The sequence below is a fragment of the Pagrus pagrus genome, assembly GCF_965226575.1.
Source record: "Pagrus pagrus genome assembly, chromosome: 9".
In the NCBI taxonomy this organism is placed as follows: Eukaryota; Metazoa; Chordata; class Actinopteri; order Spariformes; family Sparidae; genus Pagrus; species Pagrus pagrus.
Window position 1 is genome coordinate 8,391,694 of NC_140193.1, and position 18,008 is coordinate 8,409,701.

General features: G+C 40.6%; 2 protein-coding genes across 2 annotated transcripts; both read left to right on the top strand.

Annotated features, from left to right (window-relative positions):
• The first annotated feature begins 8,831 nt into the window (after window positions 1-8,831).
• Window positions 8,832-11,139, top strand: LOC311263064 (nuclear factor 7, ovary-like). The gene has a single exon (XM_084362926.1). It carries the CDS (start codon window positions 8,886-8,888, stop codon window positions 10,269-10,271), a length of 1,386 nt encoding a protein of 461 aa, XP_084219052.1. The 5' UTR covers window positions 8,832-8,885; the 3' UTR covers window positions 10,272-11,139.
• Window positions 11,140-12,141: 1,002 nt separating this feature from the next.
• tmem177 (transmembrane protein 177) lies at window positions 12,142-15,875 on the top strand. Its single transcript, XM_084362293.1, has 3 exons — window positions 12,142-12,225; window positions 13,053-13,317; window positions 14,341-15,875. The coding sequence occupies exons 2-3, from the start codon at window positions 13,117-13,119 to the stop codon at window positions 15,070-15,072; spliced, it is 933 nt and encodes a 310-aa protein (XP_084218419.1). The 5' UTR covers window positions 12,142-12,225; window positions 13,053-13,116; the 3' UTR covers window positions 15,073-15,875.
• The last annotated feature ends 2,133 nt before the right edge of the window (window positions 15,876-18,008 follow it).

Sequence of the window (18,008 nt, forward strand, 5' to 3'; positions counted from 1 at the left end):
ATAAAGTGCAGACCTTTTCACATGGTGTGCATATTTTTGTATCTCATAATTACGAAATCTGTATGACATAATCAGGCCCTGCCTGATCGTGGACGCGCCAACTGCTATGGCCCTGCCTGATCGTGGATGCACCTACTGCCATGACCCTGCCTGACACCCACCACTACTGTCGCTAATATTAGTCACATCTCTGTTACATACGTTACACTACTATTATCGTACTGCATTGCTACATACCATCCTTGCCATTGATCACTACTACTGTTATCACTAGTAATCACATTTCCATGTGCATTTCATCATTATTGCTGTAATACATCTTTGTGTACTTTCACTCCTGTCAACCATCGCTTATAATTGTATACATTGTGATCTCGTTGATCTGCTCTGTACATGCGACATCTATTGCACGTCTGTCCGTCCTGGGAGAGGGATCCCTCCTCTGTGGCTCTCCCTGAGGTTTCTTCCGCATTTTTTTTCCCTGTTAAAAGGGCCTTTTTTTTGGGGGGGGGGCAAGTTTTTCCTCACTCGAATCGAGGGTCGAAGGACAGAGGGTGTCGTCTCTGTACAGATTGTAAAGCCCTCTGAGGCAAACTGTGATTTGTGAATTTGGGCTATACAAATAAAATTTGATTTTGATTTGATTTGATAATTATGACTTATCATAATTACACAATCTTATAGCTATGATTTGCTTTCCTTGTAATTATGAGATTTCTCTTAATCCTGAGATACAAATCTTGTCATGAGAAGAGTTCAAGAGTCTTTTTTAAGAGATAAGACAAAATCTGAATTTTTTCTGATGCTAATGTTCTGACATTTCAAATGTGAAAAAAAACAAACATGTGACTCCTGCACATGTGGTTTTCTGGCATTTGACGCAAAAAATGACTCCTCACGTGAAAACCAAGCCACCATTAAACACAAAGTGTGTTCATTTACAATCGTGTGCTCTCTCCTCCTCGGTGAACACACTCAAGAAAAAAGGATGTGACACGGCAGCCTTGGTTCATTTTAGCTGGAGGTCAAAGAGGCAGATAAGGATCTGATCATCAAGAGAAGAGAAGGAGGTGTGTGTGTGTGTGTGTGTGTGTGTGTGTGTGTGTGTGTGTGTGTGTGTGTGTGTGTGTGTGTGTGCGTGTGTGTGTGTGTGTGTCTGTGTGTGTGTGTGTGTGGCAGTACAAAATGATTGAGAGCAAAGGGTAAAGAGATTGAGAGAGGGGCTTTGAGATATTGAGAATAGATCAGGACAGATGATGCTGTAGGCTAAAACAGTAAATATGCATGAGCCTGACTGTTGACCAGCAGATGTGTGCAGAAGAAATACCAGCATAGATTCTTTGTTTTACAGATTATAAAACTGATTACGAATCACTTTTACACAATCACATTCCTCATTTCATAACGCACTCAGTAACAGGTCAGTAACTCGTGTAAACAATATCAGAGGTTATGAAACAAGGGAAAGTTATTTTTTACTTTAGATTCCTCGAAACTCTGGTAATCCTGAGTTTGTTTGCGAGCAGATGAGTTTATTCAGAATATCAACTTGAAGCCACAGAGGACAGGGTGCAACATGCTGCTATCTAATGAGATGTGTCTTTACCGGTATATTATTTAAAGAGCGATTTGATAGTGTACTTAATAAGTGCACACAATGCAAGTATATGCACAGAGAGTCGAAACCCAGACGTTCTCCACATTACTGGCAAGACAGTTTACGACGTAGCAGTCCATTACCAGTAACCGTTAGAGATGTGTGTGTGTGTGTGTGAGAGTATTTGAGTGTGTGTGAGAGAGAGAAGGAGATAAGATGTAAATAATTCAATAGAAATGAGAACGAGAGAGCTTGATATGAGTTTTACTTCTAAATAATCCAGACATTAGGTAGGTGATGGGTGAGCTCTTTCTCTGTTTATGTCAGGATTTCCAGGAAAGTCTCTATTTAAAAGTATGTGGACTTAGAGACACAAAGAGCACATATCTTCTGATTGTCTGCATTAAAAAATGTATTATTATTAAAGTAAGAAAGAATATACAAAGATGTCAAATTCAGGAATACAGTACAGTATTTTCCAACTGATAGTGCCACACAGCAGCTCTGATTTCTGATTCCAGTAAATGGAGAAAACACTTCAACACATGAATACAAATATTTCAAATTACAGTTAGGCTTCTCCCAGTTAAAAGGCAGTTTTTTCTCACCACTGTTGCCAAGTCGTTGCTCATGGGGGTAATGTTGGGTGTGTGTAAATAAATGAATCAAGGGGTAAAGCCTAGACCTGCTCAGTTTGAAGTACACAGAAATAGGGCTCCAAACAGAGGAACCTTTGATCCACAAAAATGGTGTTAAAGGTGAGGGGAAAGACGCACATTTGTACTAATTCTTCTTGCATTTAAAGTACAGTAGCGCTCAATGATGATTTCCAACTGCATCATATTTTGGTAATCAGTTTTTATAAACTTCTAAAACATTATTGGTTACTGGTGTCTGGTAGCCGAACTAGGTCTACAGCCACCCTGGCGACTTTTGGGGTAAATAATAATGTTAATTACATAAGTGGGAACCATAGTGGGCGAGTCATATTCTACAGGTCATTGTGCTTTGTGCAGCGCCCTCAGTTGATGATGCCTAGTTGTTTAAGATTGGTTCCACTCAAAAATTGTGGAGAGGCTCGTTTGCGAGATAGCACCACGGGCTCCAAGAATCTTGAATGGAACCGGTTCAAGAACCACAGCTTCTTTTGTTGGAGAAGAGGCTACGTAGACGGGGTGAGGAGGAGGACGATCTCAAGAGACGTTTGTTTTTTGACAACTTGAAAAAGGGATTGATCTGTCCAGTTTATTTAAATCAAAGCATCATCAGACTTCAATTTGCCATTTTTTAGGCTCAAACAGGATGTTTACAGTATGTCTTTTAATGTGAATTCTCTTTTAGTTTTTCCTGTAAGTTCATCGGGGAGTCAAACACTTGCTGTGTTCGACAGGAGGATCTATTGATTCTGGCTTTGGACGACTTGTAGGAAGCAATCAAGAGGTGGTGAACTGATTGACCGGGTTACTGATTTATTCCTTCATTGAGAGGCAAGTTGATGGGATCTTAATTTGAGAATTGATTGCTTCGTGTCTCCTCATTTTTCTTCAGATGCTGCTGCTGGGAGCTCAGTTTCTGATGGCAGCCCTGCACCTACAAGCACAGGAAGACCAATGTCTATGGGAACAATTATACTAAACCACATCACATGTTCAAAATTTCTGTCTGGACAAATCGATGTTGATTTTCTCTTACGGTACATCAAAAGGGTACAGAGTCCATCAGGTCCACGTTGAAAAGCGCAATTGGCATTCAGTGTCATGGCTCAATAAGCACCAGTGACATCTGTGTGTCAGTATTGATGTACTGACACCCAGAATGCAGATGTGCACATGCACCCATGTGTAAGACACAATGTCCAGCAAATAGCCTCCTTGACCTCTGCAAATAGGACTCCTTTGCTCCTTGAACGAGTGTGCTGATGAATCTCCGATCCTACAAGATCGGAAAGAATGCAGCCTTTCTCAATTCAGTTTTGATTTACGACATAAAATGAAAGGTTCAGATGGTTGTGTTGCTGCAAACCAAGTTCAATATAATCTCTTCAGGCCGGTTTAAAATGCCAAGGACCAAGGAGTGCACGAGCAAGATGTCACTGATCCAAAATCATCTTTTAAAGGAGGCGTATTATGCTCATTTTCAGGTTCATAATTGTATTTTGGGTTACTACTAGAATAGGTTTGCATGCTTTAATGCTCAAAAAACACATCAGTTTTCTCATACAGCAGCACTTCTGTCTGAAAAAGCTCTGTCTCTTTAAGAACCCAAGTCTGCTCTGATTGGTCTGCTCACACACGTCTGAGCCAGCACCACTCACTGTGTCTCCAGTCAGCTCTGTCAGATTTTCAGCTTCCAGTTAGCTCCACTTCTACCGTGAGTATAGGCATAAATTATGCTTATGTGTGACTCTGTGATGTAGAGTGATGTCATAAAGTCACAGGATTAAAGGCGGGACTACTGGCGAGGCATTTTAGGTGTACTGTTTTCTGTGGGAGAGAAGAGCTCCCGTTGGCGTGGACTTTGGGCTTTTTAACTTTCAGGTTCTTTCACATGCACAAGAACCTACAGTTTATAACACACTGAAGGAAAAGAGAAAAAATGAAGAAGCATAATAAATCTCCTTTAAAATGTCATGAACACAGAAAATCAACATCCTCCCTTATATCTGTGCACTTTTTGAGGTTTATAGCTCAGAATAGAATAGAATAGAAAAGGATAAGGGGATCCTCTCTGTCTCTTTCCCCTTCAGACACACACACACACATACAAAGACACACACTTCCATCGCCTCCTGCCTGTTTCCATGGAGACAGTAGTGAGCTGTTTCTTTCGGTCAGACCATCTGTCTTGATCACAATACATATGCACACACACATGCGTGCACACACATACGCTGCAAAGTGATGAATTTTTCAGTCCGACCAGATTAATCGGCGCTGCACTGACGACGTGATACTGTCCTACATACTGTAAACATTATTTCTCTACATGAACCAGGTTATATTAAATGTAAATTATCACTCCACAGGGGTAGATTATATAATAATCTTTCCCCTCTGTGTGTCTTTTATTTGCAAATTTCTCCAATGGTCTCTTTTTTCCATTTTGGTCTGATTCATTTTTGTATGTGATGAAAGTATAAATAAAAAATGAAAATGCATGTCAAATTGTGTTTTCATATTTTAACGAAGAGATTTGGAAAAAATACTGCAAGCCAGATATTGGTCAGCTGGGCTCAATGAGCAGACGGTGATAAAGGTTTGTGAGGATAACATGTGCTGTCGAGAACATAAAGTAAATAGCATGATGGCCCCTATTATTCGATTGCAAACGTCTGCAAAATGCCTGATTCCTATAGGGGAGTGTTATCCCCAGTCGTCTTCCCTGCAGATATAGTGAAAGAGAGATCTGAGGAATGTGTTAATAAAAGTTTTAATACTCAGATTTATTGTCGCAGTCAACAGTTATTAAAGGTATGTGATTACTTCAGCAGTCTGTGTTATTAAATGAAAAGCAGTGGATATAAAACTTCCTGTGAGTGAACCGGCTGAGGTGAAGTAGCACAAGATTAGACTTGAACTGAAGTTAAAGGAACAGTTCAGCCAAAAATGAAAATTCAGTCATCATCTACTCACCTACATGCTGATGGAAAGTCCACAAAACATGTCTGGAGCTTCACAGCAAAAAAGCGTTAGATCATTGTCCTAATGAAGTCCCCATCTACACCTGAAGTAGATGGGGACTTTTTTGTTATGCAAAATAACAACTGAAAAAATCAGTTCAAAGTTTTAATGAGTGCTGCCTTCATGCTATTCAAATGGCCATCGGTGATAGATCATCACGGCAAAGAAGTCAGATCAAAGCTCTCAGGACAAATTTTAAGAGGCCATGCATCAAGAAAGAGGAACAGATAACGGCAGTCAGAAAAGAGCCGTCTACGGAAAACCCGGATGCCCCCTCCACCCTCCTGCACCTCTAAACCAAAACCAGCTGGTCTAGCCACTGGCCCTGGATACGATGGTGCTGTTACAGTTACAGTTATCAGCAATAGACAAACGTGCAGATGTTTAGCAAGTAGCAGACGCCATAACTCGAGGTTTGACATTGCTGCAACATTATTAGGGAATTTATTGCAGCATTGAATGAAGACATAAAGTTGCAGCTCGCCTACGTCACCTTATTTCTTGAAAATTTCACATGTTGCCAAGCAACAGTAAACAAAACCAGTAGGCTGCCCTGCTATCAGTGCAAAATATAACAGACCATAGGCAAATACTCTGACGTTGAAATAAATGTTGTTAATCTACATACTGTATCACTTCATGCTTTGGTTTTTGTACACATTACATCCCACAGTCCCACCTAAATTAATATTTCACATTTTATGTTTTTTTTCTCCCCATATACTTTAGTTGTTTAGGAAAATGATGCAACACTGTTTTGCTGTGAAGCTCCAGAAATGTTTTGTGGACTACGAAACTTCACCTGACTTTCCATCGGCATGGGTGTGAGTGGATAACGCCTTTTTTTGAGTAAACTGTTCCTCATTATTTTATATAAAAGGCTGCTCCACCCAACTACACTTCCATCTCAACACCTTATTAATTTGGCATCAGAATAAAAAAAGGTTCCATGTTAATGGAAACCACCTGATTACAAAATATCTGTCATGTTAGTTTCAGCAGTTGCACATTCTGACCTGAAACACTGTAATTAAAAGTCATCACGGGATCATGCAGTAAGTCTGAAGCACAGAGCGTTTTCTCACTTTTGTCTTAAGCAACTGCACAACTTTCACTTCCTCCTCCACCATGACACCACAACCAGAAACTGGATGGAAATCAGCTGTTGTGTACCTGAATCCAGCTTTCATTTGCATCCCGTGCATTAGTCCCGAAACTCAACCGCACCATTAAAATTTAACAACAGCTCACGGGCATGTAGTCTCAGCTCAGAGCTTTTCAGATGAAGGCATCGCTACAGATCAGCAGCAACAGCAAACACACTCCTTCACTCCTTCCCCTTTTTCTAATCTGCACGGGATCTCGTGCATGTTTGACTCAATCTAGAGAAAAGTGGAACATGGAACATATGCATGAGCAACAGCACAGTCATTTCAGTGGCCAGGGTCTCTTGAAAGAATGGAAAATACCAGTAGAGCTGTATGGAAGCGTTCCCTATCTATCATCACACCCACAGACTGCAGCAGCAGCAGCTCATGTGTGGGAGATCGGTTTTATTTTTATTCTGGTGAGCTCTACCTTTTTGGTTCCTCATTTTTCTGCTCTAATTATTCTGATTTCTATTTGTTTTCCACTGATTTCCACGCTGACTGATTCTTTTTAATACATAATTACTGCTCTGCTTTAATGGTTTCTCTGACAATAACATATCATTTACAGGACATAGATATAATAAACAATGATAACGTTTGTCTAAATTGACCTCTAGTGACCTCTTTTTGTCCACTGCAGTAACCTTCTTCATGTTTTCTACCAATAAACTCAGATTTTTGACAGACAAAAATCCAAAGTAGACAAAGCCATAGCCTGGATGGCTGGGTGTCTACCATGTAAAAATAAATAAATTATAAAAAAAATAAGTGAGTAAATAAGTAAATAAAGAGAAATTAAGTAATTTTAAAAATCTGAATTTCAGCATTTGCCATAAAATTTACCAATGCATGAGAATATTTTCAAGGTTGTAGTGAAACAGTATATTCAAATATTATTCTTAACTTTAACTTTCCTACATAAAATTGCAATAAAGTGCAATATTCAATAAGGTTTTTACAATTTTCTAAGTTCAGTTCTTTGTCCAGGAACAACAGAGGGAAGACTGATCCCAACTCTCCATCCTGGATCTCCTGATAAAAGCACATATTCACTCCCTCATTCATTTCAACTGAATCCCGTTTTGACTGACAGTCAAGAATGTGTTTCCTGTTTAATGCCAGCTCTGGCTGGTTCCAGCTGCCTCACAGGTCAGAGTTCACCCTTGTTCAACTGAGACTTGAGAAAAAGTGTTTTGACACATCTCATGCTTGAAAATGAGAGTGTGCCATCACCCAGTTTTGTGCCGTCTTATATGAGCAGACTGCTTTCTTGCTGTCATAGATGGTTCGCGTTGGATGGAAAGAAAATGGGACGGTAATGAGTGAAAGTTCAAGCTGGCTACATGCATGACTGAACAAGGCTTTAAAATAGTTGCAGCAAGATCTTCTTCCTGTCCTTGAAGTGAAACAAACCTGATATTCATTTAAAAGGGTTTTTACAATAATAATACAGTAGCAGGCATCATTGAGGGTGCTTCACATCAGGTTCCTTCCAGATAACATGTTTATTCTCTATTCTTCACTATATTCATCAAACATTTTGGGATGGTGACTTGATTGGTTAGAAAACTCTCTAACTCCAACTTGTAGATTGATCATTTATAGTAAAGTGTGTATACTAAACAGCGCAGGAAGATTTTTAGTGGTGCTGAAGTTAAAGTGATGCAACGACAGTGTAGTTGTTTATTGCCTAAATCCTAAGTGCTGTATCGTAGGCAACTGGACGTGTTTCAGTTTCCTCAAGATGTTTCACCTCTCATCCAAGAGGCTTCTTCAGATCCATCTAATTGGAGGGGAGTTGCAGGCTTTCAAACCCTGTGTAGGAGTGTCCTTACAGAGTCATTCAGGACACGTGTGAGCTCTGAGTTTCAAAGTCGTTAGGGCCACTTGTGGGTCATTGACCCAACTGGTCATCACTACTGACTTAGTTCTGCTGGAAAACGTGTTTCTTTTAACCTATTAATATCATTAATGTATAAAATACTAATCACATTTTAAAAAAAAAAAATTTCTGATTAAAATAATGGTTGTTGCTTGTACAACGAAAGAAACATCCTAATGTATTGTATTTGATGCCGAATTTACAAGAAGACATGAAATATCCAAAATTTGCTGTGTTCATGTACAAATTTTGTTCAGTTTCTCCTCATGATGCGAAAAACTCTTAAATTCAAGCTTTTTGTAAGGGAGTCTGGGATATCGGCGTTACTAGTGACGAATTTCCGCTGGAAAACGTGTTTCTTTAACCTATTTATATCATTCACGTATAGAATACTAGTTACATTTAAAAAAAAAAAAATTGTTTTTATAATAATGGTTGTTAATGTATTAGAGACCTTCACAGTTGAAAATACACTATTGAATTTGTTCCGCCGCCGCCAGAAGGAGGGCGCTACACACTGGCCCGTCAAGAGATTAAAAGTCCTGAAGAAGCGGAAGAAACGAAAGTAAACAGAGATGTGGTCCGTCCCGACAGGGGAGCTCTCCTGTCCTGTCTGCCAGGATACTTTTAAAGATCCTGTCCTCCTCCCCTGTAGCCACAGCTTCTGTAGCGCCTGTGTCCAGGCATGGTGGGGGACGAAGCGAGTCCGGGAGTGTCCCATCTGTAAGACGGTGTCTCCGACCAGAAGACCACCTCGCAACCTGGTGCTTAAGAACCTGTGCGAGGCCTTTCTCCTGGAGGTGGAGTCCGGGCTCGTCTGCAGCCTGCACTTCGAGAGGCTGAAGCTGTACTGCCTGGACGACCGGACCCCCATCTGCGTCGTGTGTCGGGACTCGCATCAGCACCGACACCACGCGTGTACGCCGGTGAACGAGGCTGCCGAGCTGTGCAGGAACGAGCTCGTGGAGGGCCTGAAGCCTCTGCGAGAGAAAGTGAAACTCTTCACCGAGATGAAAGTGAACCTTGAAAAAACGGCCGAAGAAATGAAGGCTCAAGTTCGGGACACAGAGGAGAAGATCACCGAGGAGTTCAGGGTGCTCCACGACTTCCTGCTGCGGGAGGAGAGGTCCAGGATCGCGGCGTTGAGGCGGGAAGAGCAGAACAAAGCAAACATGATGAAGAGCAGGTTTGACGTTTGGAGCTTGAGGATACACCTCATGGAAAGTACCATCAAGAGCATAGAGGAAGGGATGCAGGCTGAAGACACGACCTTCCTGCTGAAAGCCGATGCCTTGACGAGAGAAGTTCAGCGCCCCCTGCCGGATGACCCGAAGCAGGTGACAAGAGCCCTGATGGATGTTGCCAAACATCTGGGGAACATGAGCTACAACGTGTGGTGCAACATGAAGGAGAAAGTGTCGTGCACCCCTGTGATCCTGAACCCCAACACAGCCCATCGAGAGCTCCAGCTGTCCCAGGGTTTGACCAGCCTGAGCTGTGGACCAAAACTGCCTCTCGCCGCTCTGATGCACAGCCAGCCGGAGAGGATGAACCAGCACCGCAGCGTCCTGGGCTCCAAGGGCTTCAGCTCAGGGAGTCACAGCTGGGACGTGGAGATCGGAGGCAATCAGGAATGGGCGCTGGGTGTGATGGCACAGGAAGCCCAGAGGGAGGGAGACATATCGTCTGGGTTGTGGATGCTGAGGTTCAGTCACGGTAAATTCACAGCCTTCTCCCCATCACGCCAAACGCCTGTCCCCTCACCGAAGGGCGAGATGCAGAGGGTCAGAGTGCACCTGGACTGGGACAACGGAACGCTGGCCTTCTCGGATGCTGACACTGACACCGTCCTGCACACCTTCAGGCACACATTCACCAACATGCTGTTTCCATACATCAACACCTGGAACAACGTCCCACTGAAGATCCTGCCTCTGAAACTGTCTGTGACCGTCGGCTAACGCGGCTGCAGGACGTTCAAACTGATTCATGTGCCTTTCATCTGGTGAACACTGCATCTGCAACCAGGACTCAACAGAATGAAAACAGGGAAATTGCAAAGAAATGTTGACCTGGATTGAAGCAGTGTTTGATAATAGATGCATATTTAGAGGTATTATGCAATGTAAAATACCAAAAAGTAGTTTTAGTAAGAGTATCCTGTCTACTTACTGCTCCTGGTTCTTTCTACCGGTTCGTTCTTTTACCACAACGTAGCAGGGTGTTACTTTAAACTTCAAGATAGTTGCCCACTTTGTCACTTTATTTTATATATTTCTTCCAATTGCAATTTGTTAAGGTACTGTCGAGGTGGTCGTACCTCGGTGACCACATTCTCGCGATTAATAGATTTGTTTTGACAAATCGATTGATCGTCTCTGTTTCTTTAAGTGAAAAGTGTCCGGTTGAAAAAGTTGCTGGTTCAAGTTTCTTAAATGTAAAGACTTGTTGTTTTTCTTTGTTGTTCATGATTGTAAATGATGATTATTTGTTATTTTTATGTTTTTGATTCAAGAGACGATCTGATGTCACTTTGGCATTTGGGGAAATTCTGCTAAGTTTTCTGTTTTACATTTGATAGATGAAATTATTATTGTGGAAAATAATCACAGTTTAATCTATAAGGAAATAATCTTTGGTTAAAGCTCTGTGTGCTGTATGTTTTTGTTTTATTTCCCTGACACACCGTTGCTGCCTTATTTTCTATTGAAACTAATTCCACATTTATACGTCTATGTATGTTACTGTTAAAGAAAAATGTTTTGTTCTCTGTGTTCTACTCTTCCTTTTGAAGTTTATTATATAAAAAAAAATAAAACTTTGTCTCCTGAAAAAGAGTGAGAAATGTATGACATCATCAGACTGTGTGACGAATTTACAGTTGAGCGAACATGTTATTGTGCTTAACATCCCAGGAATCCTACCTCAAACTTTCTTCAATCTATTTATTATGGAAATCATCTGAGAATTCAGACAACAACTGAAAACATTTGGGCATCTTATTGAAATGAGGATAACATAACGGGCATGACTCCAATCTCAATAGGATGATACATCATCATGGCAACAGGTCATGGAGTAAATGTATTATACTGAAAGTAGTTTATTTAAAAAAAAAAATTAGGGCCATGCTCATAAGTAAAATTACTTTTTATTATTTTTGAGAAACCCAGAACACTTCCTAAATTCAAAAAGATTTAAACAAGTTGGCTTTAATAAGTTGACAGTCTGCTTTATGTATAACTTTTTTTTATTGCATCACGTGTTTCGTTTTACATTTTGGCTGAATGATGCAAACTTTTTGAGAGGGAGAACCATATAAAAAGAGTTCAGGTAAAACAAGTGGAAGCACATAGAGGTTAGAAAATGTACACGAGTATGAATGACAAAAAATAATATAAGTAGAAATAGTTAATGCATTAACAAATAAATGTAAAAGACACAAAAATAGCCTTTTTCAGTCACAAAATGTATTTAATTTTAGTTTATGTATTTTATTATTTATTCATTCATTCATTTATGTGCGCAATAATTTCTGCATGTATTCATTTATTTATTTATGCATTTGTACTTATACTTATTGTCCTTCATACATGAGGAACAAAAGGTTTAAAAAATAAATAGCCTATAAAAAAGATTATATATGTAGACAAATATAAACATTTCAGGCGTAAAGGTTTAACAATAACTCATAAGTGTATTACACCTTTTCTTGTCTATTAAACTGAAGGCTTTAAAGAGAGAAAGAGAAAGAAAGAGAAAAGGTGGAAACTTGTGAGCGCTGCTTCTGTCGTGCTCCTCGTTTACGACACACTGTCGCAAAGCCGGCCATCGCTTTACGGCAGAACTTTCTGTCATCATGTAAGAGCTCCGCACTGTACTCTGCTGCTGCCCTTGTGAAGATGAGGAGAACATGTGAGTTTATAAACATATTTGCTTGCCTTGAAGACAGTAAACGCAGATTTTTTTGGCCTCGTTGTGTCTCTATTTAATTAGCTCACGCTTATAGGAGCATTTTCATATTTGTCGGTTAGCTAAGGTCACTGTACAATGTAGAAAACGTAGTAAAAACACTATCTACAAGCTTAATTTGTCTGTTTGCAGCGCTAGAGTTAATTAACGATACTTTAAATATATATATATATTAGCGTCATTTTGTAGTATTTCAACGACGTGAAATACCTAGAGGTAGCTATTAGCATGTGCTTGCAGGCTAACTTTAATTCGGCAGTGCTGATATATGCGATATATTAGCATTTTTGACCAAACAGACACAACTTTCAAGCATCAGCATGATGCTATGTTCTCAGACATCCCACTTTCACACTGTTGATTATAAGCCATCTCCCAGGAGTCAGCCCAACATCGAATAATGGTCAATTATGACGATAAATCACTCAGCATTACCCAAATATAACCCTCAATTGTTGCTCATTCATGGTGAAACATGTTTTATTATCTATAACTTAGTTACGTCATCTAATGTTCTGCTGGTATTAATGTCTTCTTTGGTAAGACATAATGACCAGGGACCCTCTTGTACCCTTGTTAACTAAGCTAACTGAATATAGTCTGTGCTGAAGGGGGTGCTTTAAACTTGATGGAATGTACTAACAAAGTACATTTACTCAAGTACTGTACTTAGGTACAACTTTGAGGTTCTTATATTTGAGTATTTCAGTTTCCTGCTACTTTTGCTACATGTTGTCATACTCATGCACTCTTGTCTCCTTCCTTCACAGATGCCACCTACTGAAGTCTGCAGCACCCGAGTGACACAAAACCACTTAGACAAAAAAACGTGACATGGCCTCCCACTTCTTCAAGTACTCGGTGTTACTTCAGAAGTACCGGACTCCTCTGCTTGTGGCGAGCTGTGGCGGGGTCTTTGCAGCCAACTTGTGCTACCATGTTTTGCCTGACATGTCCTTTCGTCCGCTCTATCAGGCCTGGTCCAAAGGAGAGCCGGTCACGCTGTCGGAGAAGCTTGAGGATGTTGTCCAACAGGTAGTGTTTTCTTCTCTCCTTTCCTCGCTCACCTCAAGGTTGATTTTAATAGCATTTTTTGTCAACTACATTAAATGTGTACAATTACTTGCGGATGGCGAATGTGAGATAAAACACTCAGGCACGATATTTGCTACATTTGAGCAACAGTTATGTCAGGATTTTTTGCATGCACAAGCTCCTTACAGTATCTGGAGTAAGAAGAATAGTAAATAGAAAGATATAGACATATTTAAAGAACAGTTCACCAAAATAAGGAAATTCAGTAATTATCTACTGAGCTACATGCCAGTTGAAAGGTGGGTGAAGTTTAATAGTCCGCAAAACATTTATGGAGCTTCACAGCAAAACAGTGTTGCAGCGTTCTTCTAAACAACTGAAGTAAATGGGGACTTGTTTTGAAATGTAAAAAAACAACTAAAGAAAAACATTAAATGGCTCCATACAGTTCGTCAGGCATAATCCAAGTCTCCAGAAACCCTGAGATGCCAAATTGTTATGCAAAAGACGTTATTTACACCTCAAAGTGCAGTCAAGCTCTTCCATCCGCCTCAGATGGGGTGTGTGCTAAAACTTTCAGCTTAGCAGCTACAGTGAAGATTTCATCTTAAGGAAGGATGTATATAACATCTTTAAAATCAATTTGGGATTTCTGAGCTTCCTGAGACTTGGATTTCACCAGACAAGCTGTATGGAGCCATTTTATTTGGTTATTTTTTCTGTTTTAAAACAAGTCCCCAGCAACTTCTGTTGTTGCAGGAATGTTAAACTTTTAAGAGAATGCTGCAACGCTTTCTTACTGTGAAACTCCAGAAATGTTTTGTGGACAATGAAACTTTGCCCGACTTTCCATCAGCATGTGGGCATTAAACAATGATAAATTACAGAACACACAAAACATAGATCCATTCCCAAAACAATACATTTACAGTTAACAGAGATACCGATACCAGAGTAGCACATTGTGCAGTTAAAAACTGTGACATAAAATCCAAATTTCATTGTTCTTCTCATCATTTGCAGGTGTTGAAGGACTATGGTATCAGCTCACCCAAGAATTTCTCTGCCTTCGCCTCCTTTGGCTTCCACCCTGTTAGTGCTGGTGTCCCTTGGCTTCCTAAAGGGGCCCACATCGGCATCCCTGCAAACTTTAACAGCACGGCCGAAGACCCGAGTGGAATCACCAACCGCACCATTTTCATCAACGGCAAAGCTGTGGACTGGAGCAGTGATACCGGCTCTGCTCTAAAGGAGGCACTGGTGTTTTCCAAAGAGGCGCAGAAATTTGCCATCGCACGAGAAGTGGGCCGCTTGCAATCCGGAGGACCTGTTCTGACTGCTGCTGTTGCCCCTTTCTGTCTGGGTGGGGTTTGGGTGTACAGCGTGGTGCTGAAGCAGATGTTGGGGCTCCACGGTGGACCTGCACTGTTTCGCGGGGCTGCGAACGTTGTGGCGCTGGGCCTCGGCGGTGTGTCCTACCTCCTCACATCGGATGCTGTCAGTCAGTGGATCGACTTCACCTCGGACCAGCGTGCAGCGAAAGTGTCCCGTGATTACGCCAGAGGAGGGGTGGAGTTTTACGATAAGATTCTGTCCAGAAACAAGACACTGCGCTCCCTGATGGGGGAGAAGGGAGAGAATATGTACGCTCCCAGTGGGAACTTGTTTCCTTCTAACCTCCTTCAGCTGAAACACACACCGTACACGTCCAGGAGAGAAGGGATCCTCACTATGCTGAAAAATGAGAAAGTTTGAAAAGAGCTGGGAGGCTGTTGTGTTGAGAATTAAGATACATGTCAGTGGGGCTCACTTGAACCTGTAATGACCTGACCTGTAATGTGAGTTGTGCTTACTGTATCTCTGAATAGACTGTTGAAATAATTGGGAGGGCTCCTCAGCCGTATTAAGCAGTGAAGCAAAATCTGTCCAAAGGAATTAGAGCCCGGCCGATATGCAACTTTTGGGGCCGATACCGATATTAGGAGTAAAAAATTCTGTTACTGATAAATCATTCGATATATACACATTTTTTGCAGTGATCTCTCCAATGTGGTCATCAATCATTATTGTGACAAAGATATTTAATGGAGGCAGAATGTTTTATTGCTTAACAATAAACTTTCAGTTTTCATATCAGCCGATATCAACTACATATACGCTGACTGATATGTCTGTGATAGGCAAATATCGGCTTTTGATATCGGCCAACCATTATATCGGTCGGGCTCTAAAAAGAATTTGCATCGTTTACCCAGAAAACGTGGTGAATGTTATTTTTTGCAATATTTTATGTATCCTGAAGTAAGGATCTATGCTAATTACAAGACAGTCTTGTAAAGTTCGTTGTCAAATGTTTTATTTATCCAACAAAGACGAGATTGAGATGGTTAATTCTGCACCCAAGGTTTAAATAAACATTTTAAAATGGTCTTTGTCATGCACAGTAAGCTGTAGTTTTTACATTTAGAACCTGTTAGGAATGATATAGTGTTGCAAAACACTCAGTTTAATGAGTCTGTTCACCCAAATATTAAAAAATGTGTTGTTATTTCCCTACATACATTTGTCGGTGTCATAGTTTTGTTTAGTGTTGCTTTAATTTTCCCATTTTTTAAGATACCCTGCAGCTGCAACCAAATTACAGTCAGGGTAAGTGGGATTTTTTGTGGTTTCAATCACAGCACTGAAATTTTTTTTTAAAACTAAGCAGCAAAATGTGTTCCCACACTGCAGTCATTGGATCAACTTTCTACTGAAGAGATATCTATACCCGGTCACATTTTTTCCCAGGTGTTTTCAAGAATACAAAGGGAAGCACCACAATATAGGCCAATGACTACGCAGCACCATCTTCAGCACGGGCCCAAACACACTCGAGGTTTTGACCTTGATTTTCAAGTGTTTGTTGTTCAGCTGAATGTTTCTTTGTCACTGAAATTCATTGTTTTTTACTAACTCTGTTTTCAGGTGTGTTACCGCTCAGTGAACGATAAAACCGGAAGGAAATATGTTGGATTTTTTTACTGTTATTGGTGTTGCAAATAAGGAAAATGCAATGAATCCTCCCACAAAGTATATCTGCATACTTAAAGTATATTGTTATGGAACTGGCATATTTTACCAGTACATCTAAGAAAAGGAGCTCCATCTTCATGTTTTTCCTCGTGCTCTTTTTACCTACAGGCATCTATTTATCTTCATATGGAAAACCTCTAATTGTGTTCATTATAATGAAACAGCGGTGTTCTTTTATTCCTCTCAAGCCAGATTTCCAGCAACACTCGCATCATTTGCATGACCCTAACTAATTTATTTAGTGATAACAATCTTAATATGCAGCTTATTGTGACTCAGAACTCATCATACAGCACCCGAGTTCCCTCAGGTCGTCTGTCTGCATATTAACAAGGTTCAGATACGCTGTTTTAATTACAATCTCGTACCCTGTGGACAGAACTAAATATAGAAGCGTGTAATTAATAGTGTTGCAGAGAGACATGCACTGACATTTTACAGTATTGTCCTCAGGTGGACCGTGCTAAGTGGGATCCAGCATCCATCGTGTTTTTTCTTTCTGTCGGGTCGATAGAATCAAAGCGAGAAGGTGCGTGTCCTGATGAAACCTGCACATGAAAAGCATGCAGGCGGCAGAGCTGGTGAATCAGAGGGACTGCTGTTAATCAGGACAGCTTGGGTTCAGTGTTCACTTGACAGCGAGCATCCTTTCTACATTAGTGCCCTTGAGCAAGGTGCAGAATTTGCTCCAGATCCGTGGTTCTGCAGCAGATTGTGAGCGCTCTTTATCAAGGAATGCTTTTGTGTTATTGCACCAAAATAATCCCTTTATCACGAGGCCATACTGAGAGAGAATCAATAAATACATAACTAATTAGGAATGTTTCTGTGTGAAAGACGGAAAAAAAAAAGAAGCTTTGAGTGAATTTGTAGGTCTACTCCATCATTTACCCGACTACAAAGTGGCTTTTTAGATATGCATATCAACAACACTGGGCTTATTGTCTCGCTCTCAACACTCCGCTTCATCTGCTTACTTCATTGTATGCCAAACAGAGCCTCTGTACAATGGCCCATTGTTAGCTGCATTGTAGGCTGTTTCTTTTTGAGCCACTTGAGGTCAGTACAGCCCACGTTACCGCTCCCACAGTTTGTTACCGCCTTTCATTTACAGTGTGCATGAATGACAGGGCTACAGTACAGTGATTCGGTGTGAATGGGCAGGCTCGGACTTGAAGTGAAAGAGGACATTTTCATAATTACATTCATTCTGAGAGTCTCATGCTGAAAATCAGGCTCCTGTAGGGACGGGGCTCGTTTTGAAATGAAATTCAATGTAATAATTCACTCCATCTAAAGTGTGTGTGTGTGTGTTTTGCAGTACAAAATCAGAAATGTCATAAATTTCCACTGCTAATGCTCTTTCTGCCAACAGTGGCTCTGACGCAGCATGCGGTTATCAAATAAACATAGCAGAGTAAAAAGTACAATATTTGCCTCCAAAATGTGATAGAGCGGAAGTATAAAATAGCAGTAAATTGACCGAAAGACTTAGTAAATACTAGGTAAAGTACAACTACCTCAACTGTTTAATCAGTACTCATAAATGTACTGAGTTACATTCTATCACCACATATTGCAGTTCATATTAAGAATCAAAATAAAAGTATAGCATA

Coding starts and splice junctions, on each gene's coding strand:
- LOC311263064 (XM_084362926.1), top strand. CDS start 8,886: ATGTGGTCCGTCCCGACAGGGGAGCTCTCCTGTCCTGTCTGCCAGGAT.
- tmem177 (XM_084362293.1), top strand. CDS start 13,117: ATGGCCTCCCACTTCTTCAAGTACTCGGTGTTACTTCAGAAGTACCGG. Junction 13,318..14,340: donor TTGAGGATGTTGTCCAACAG/GTAGTGTTTTCT, acceptor CATCATTTGCAG/GTGTTGAAGGACTATGGTAT.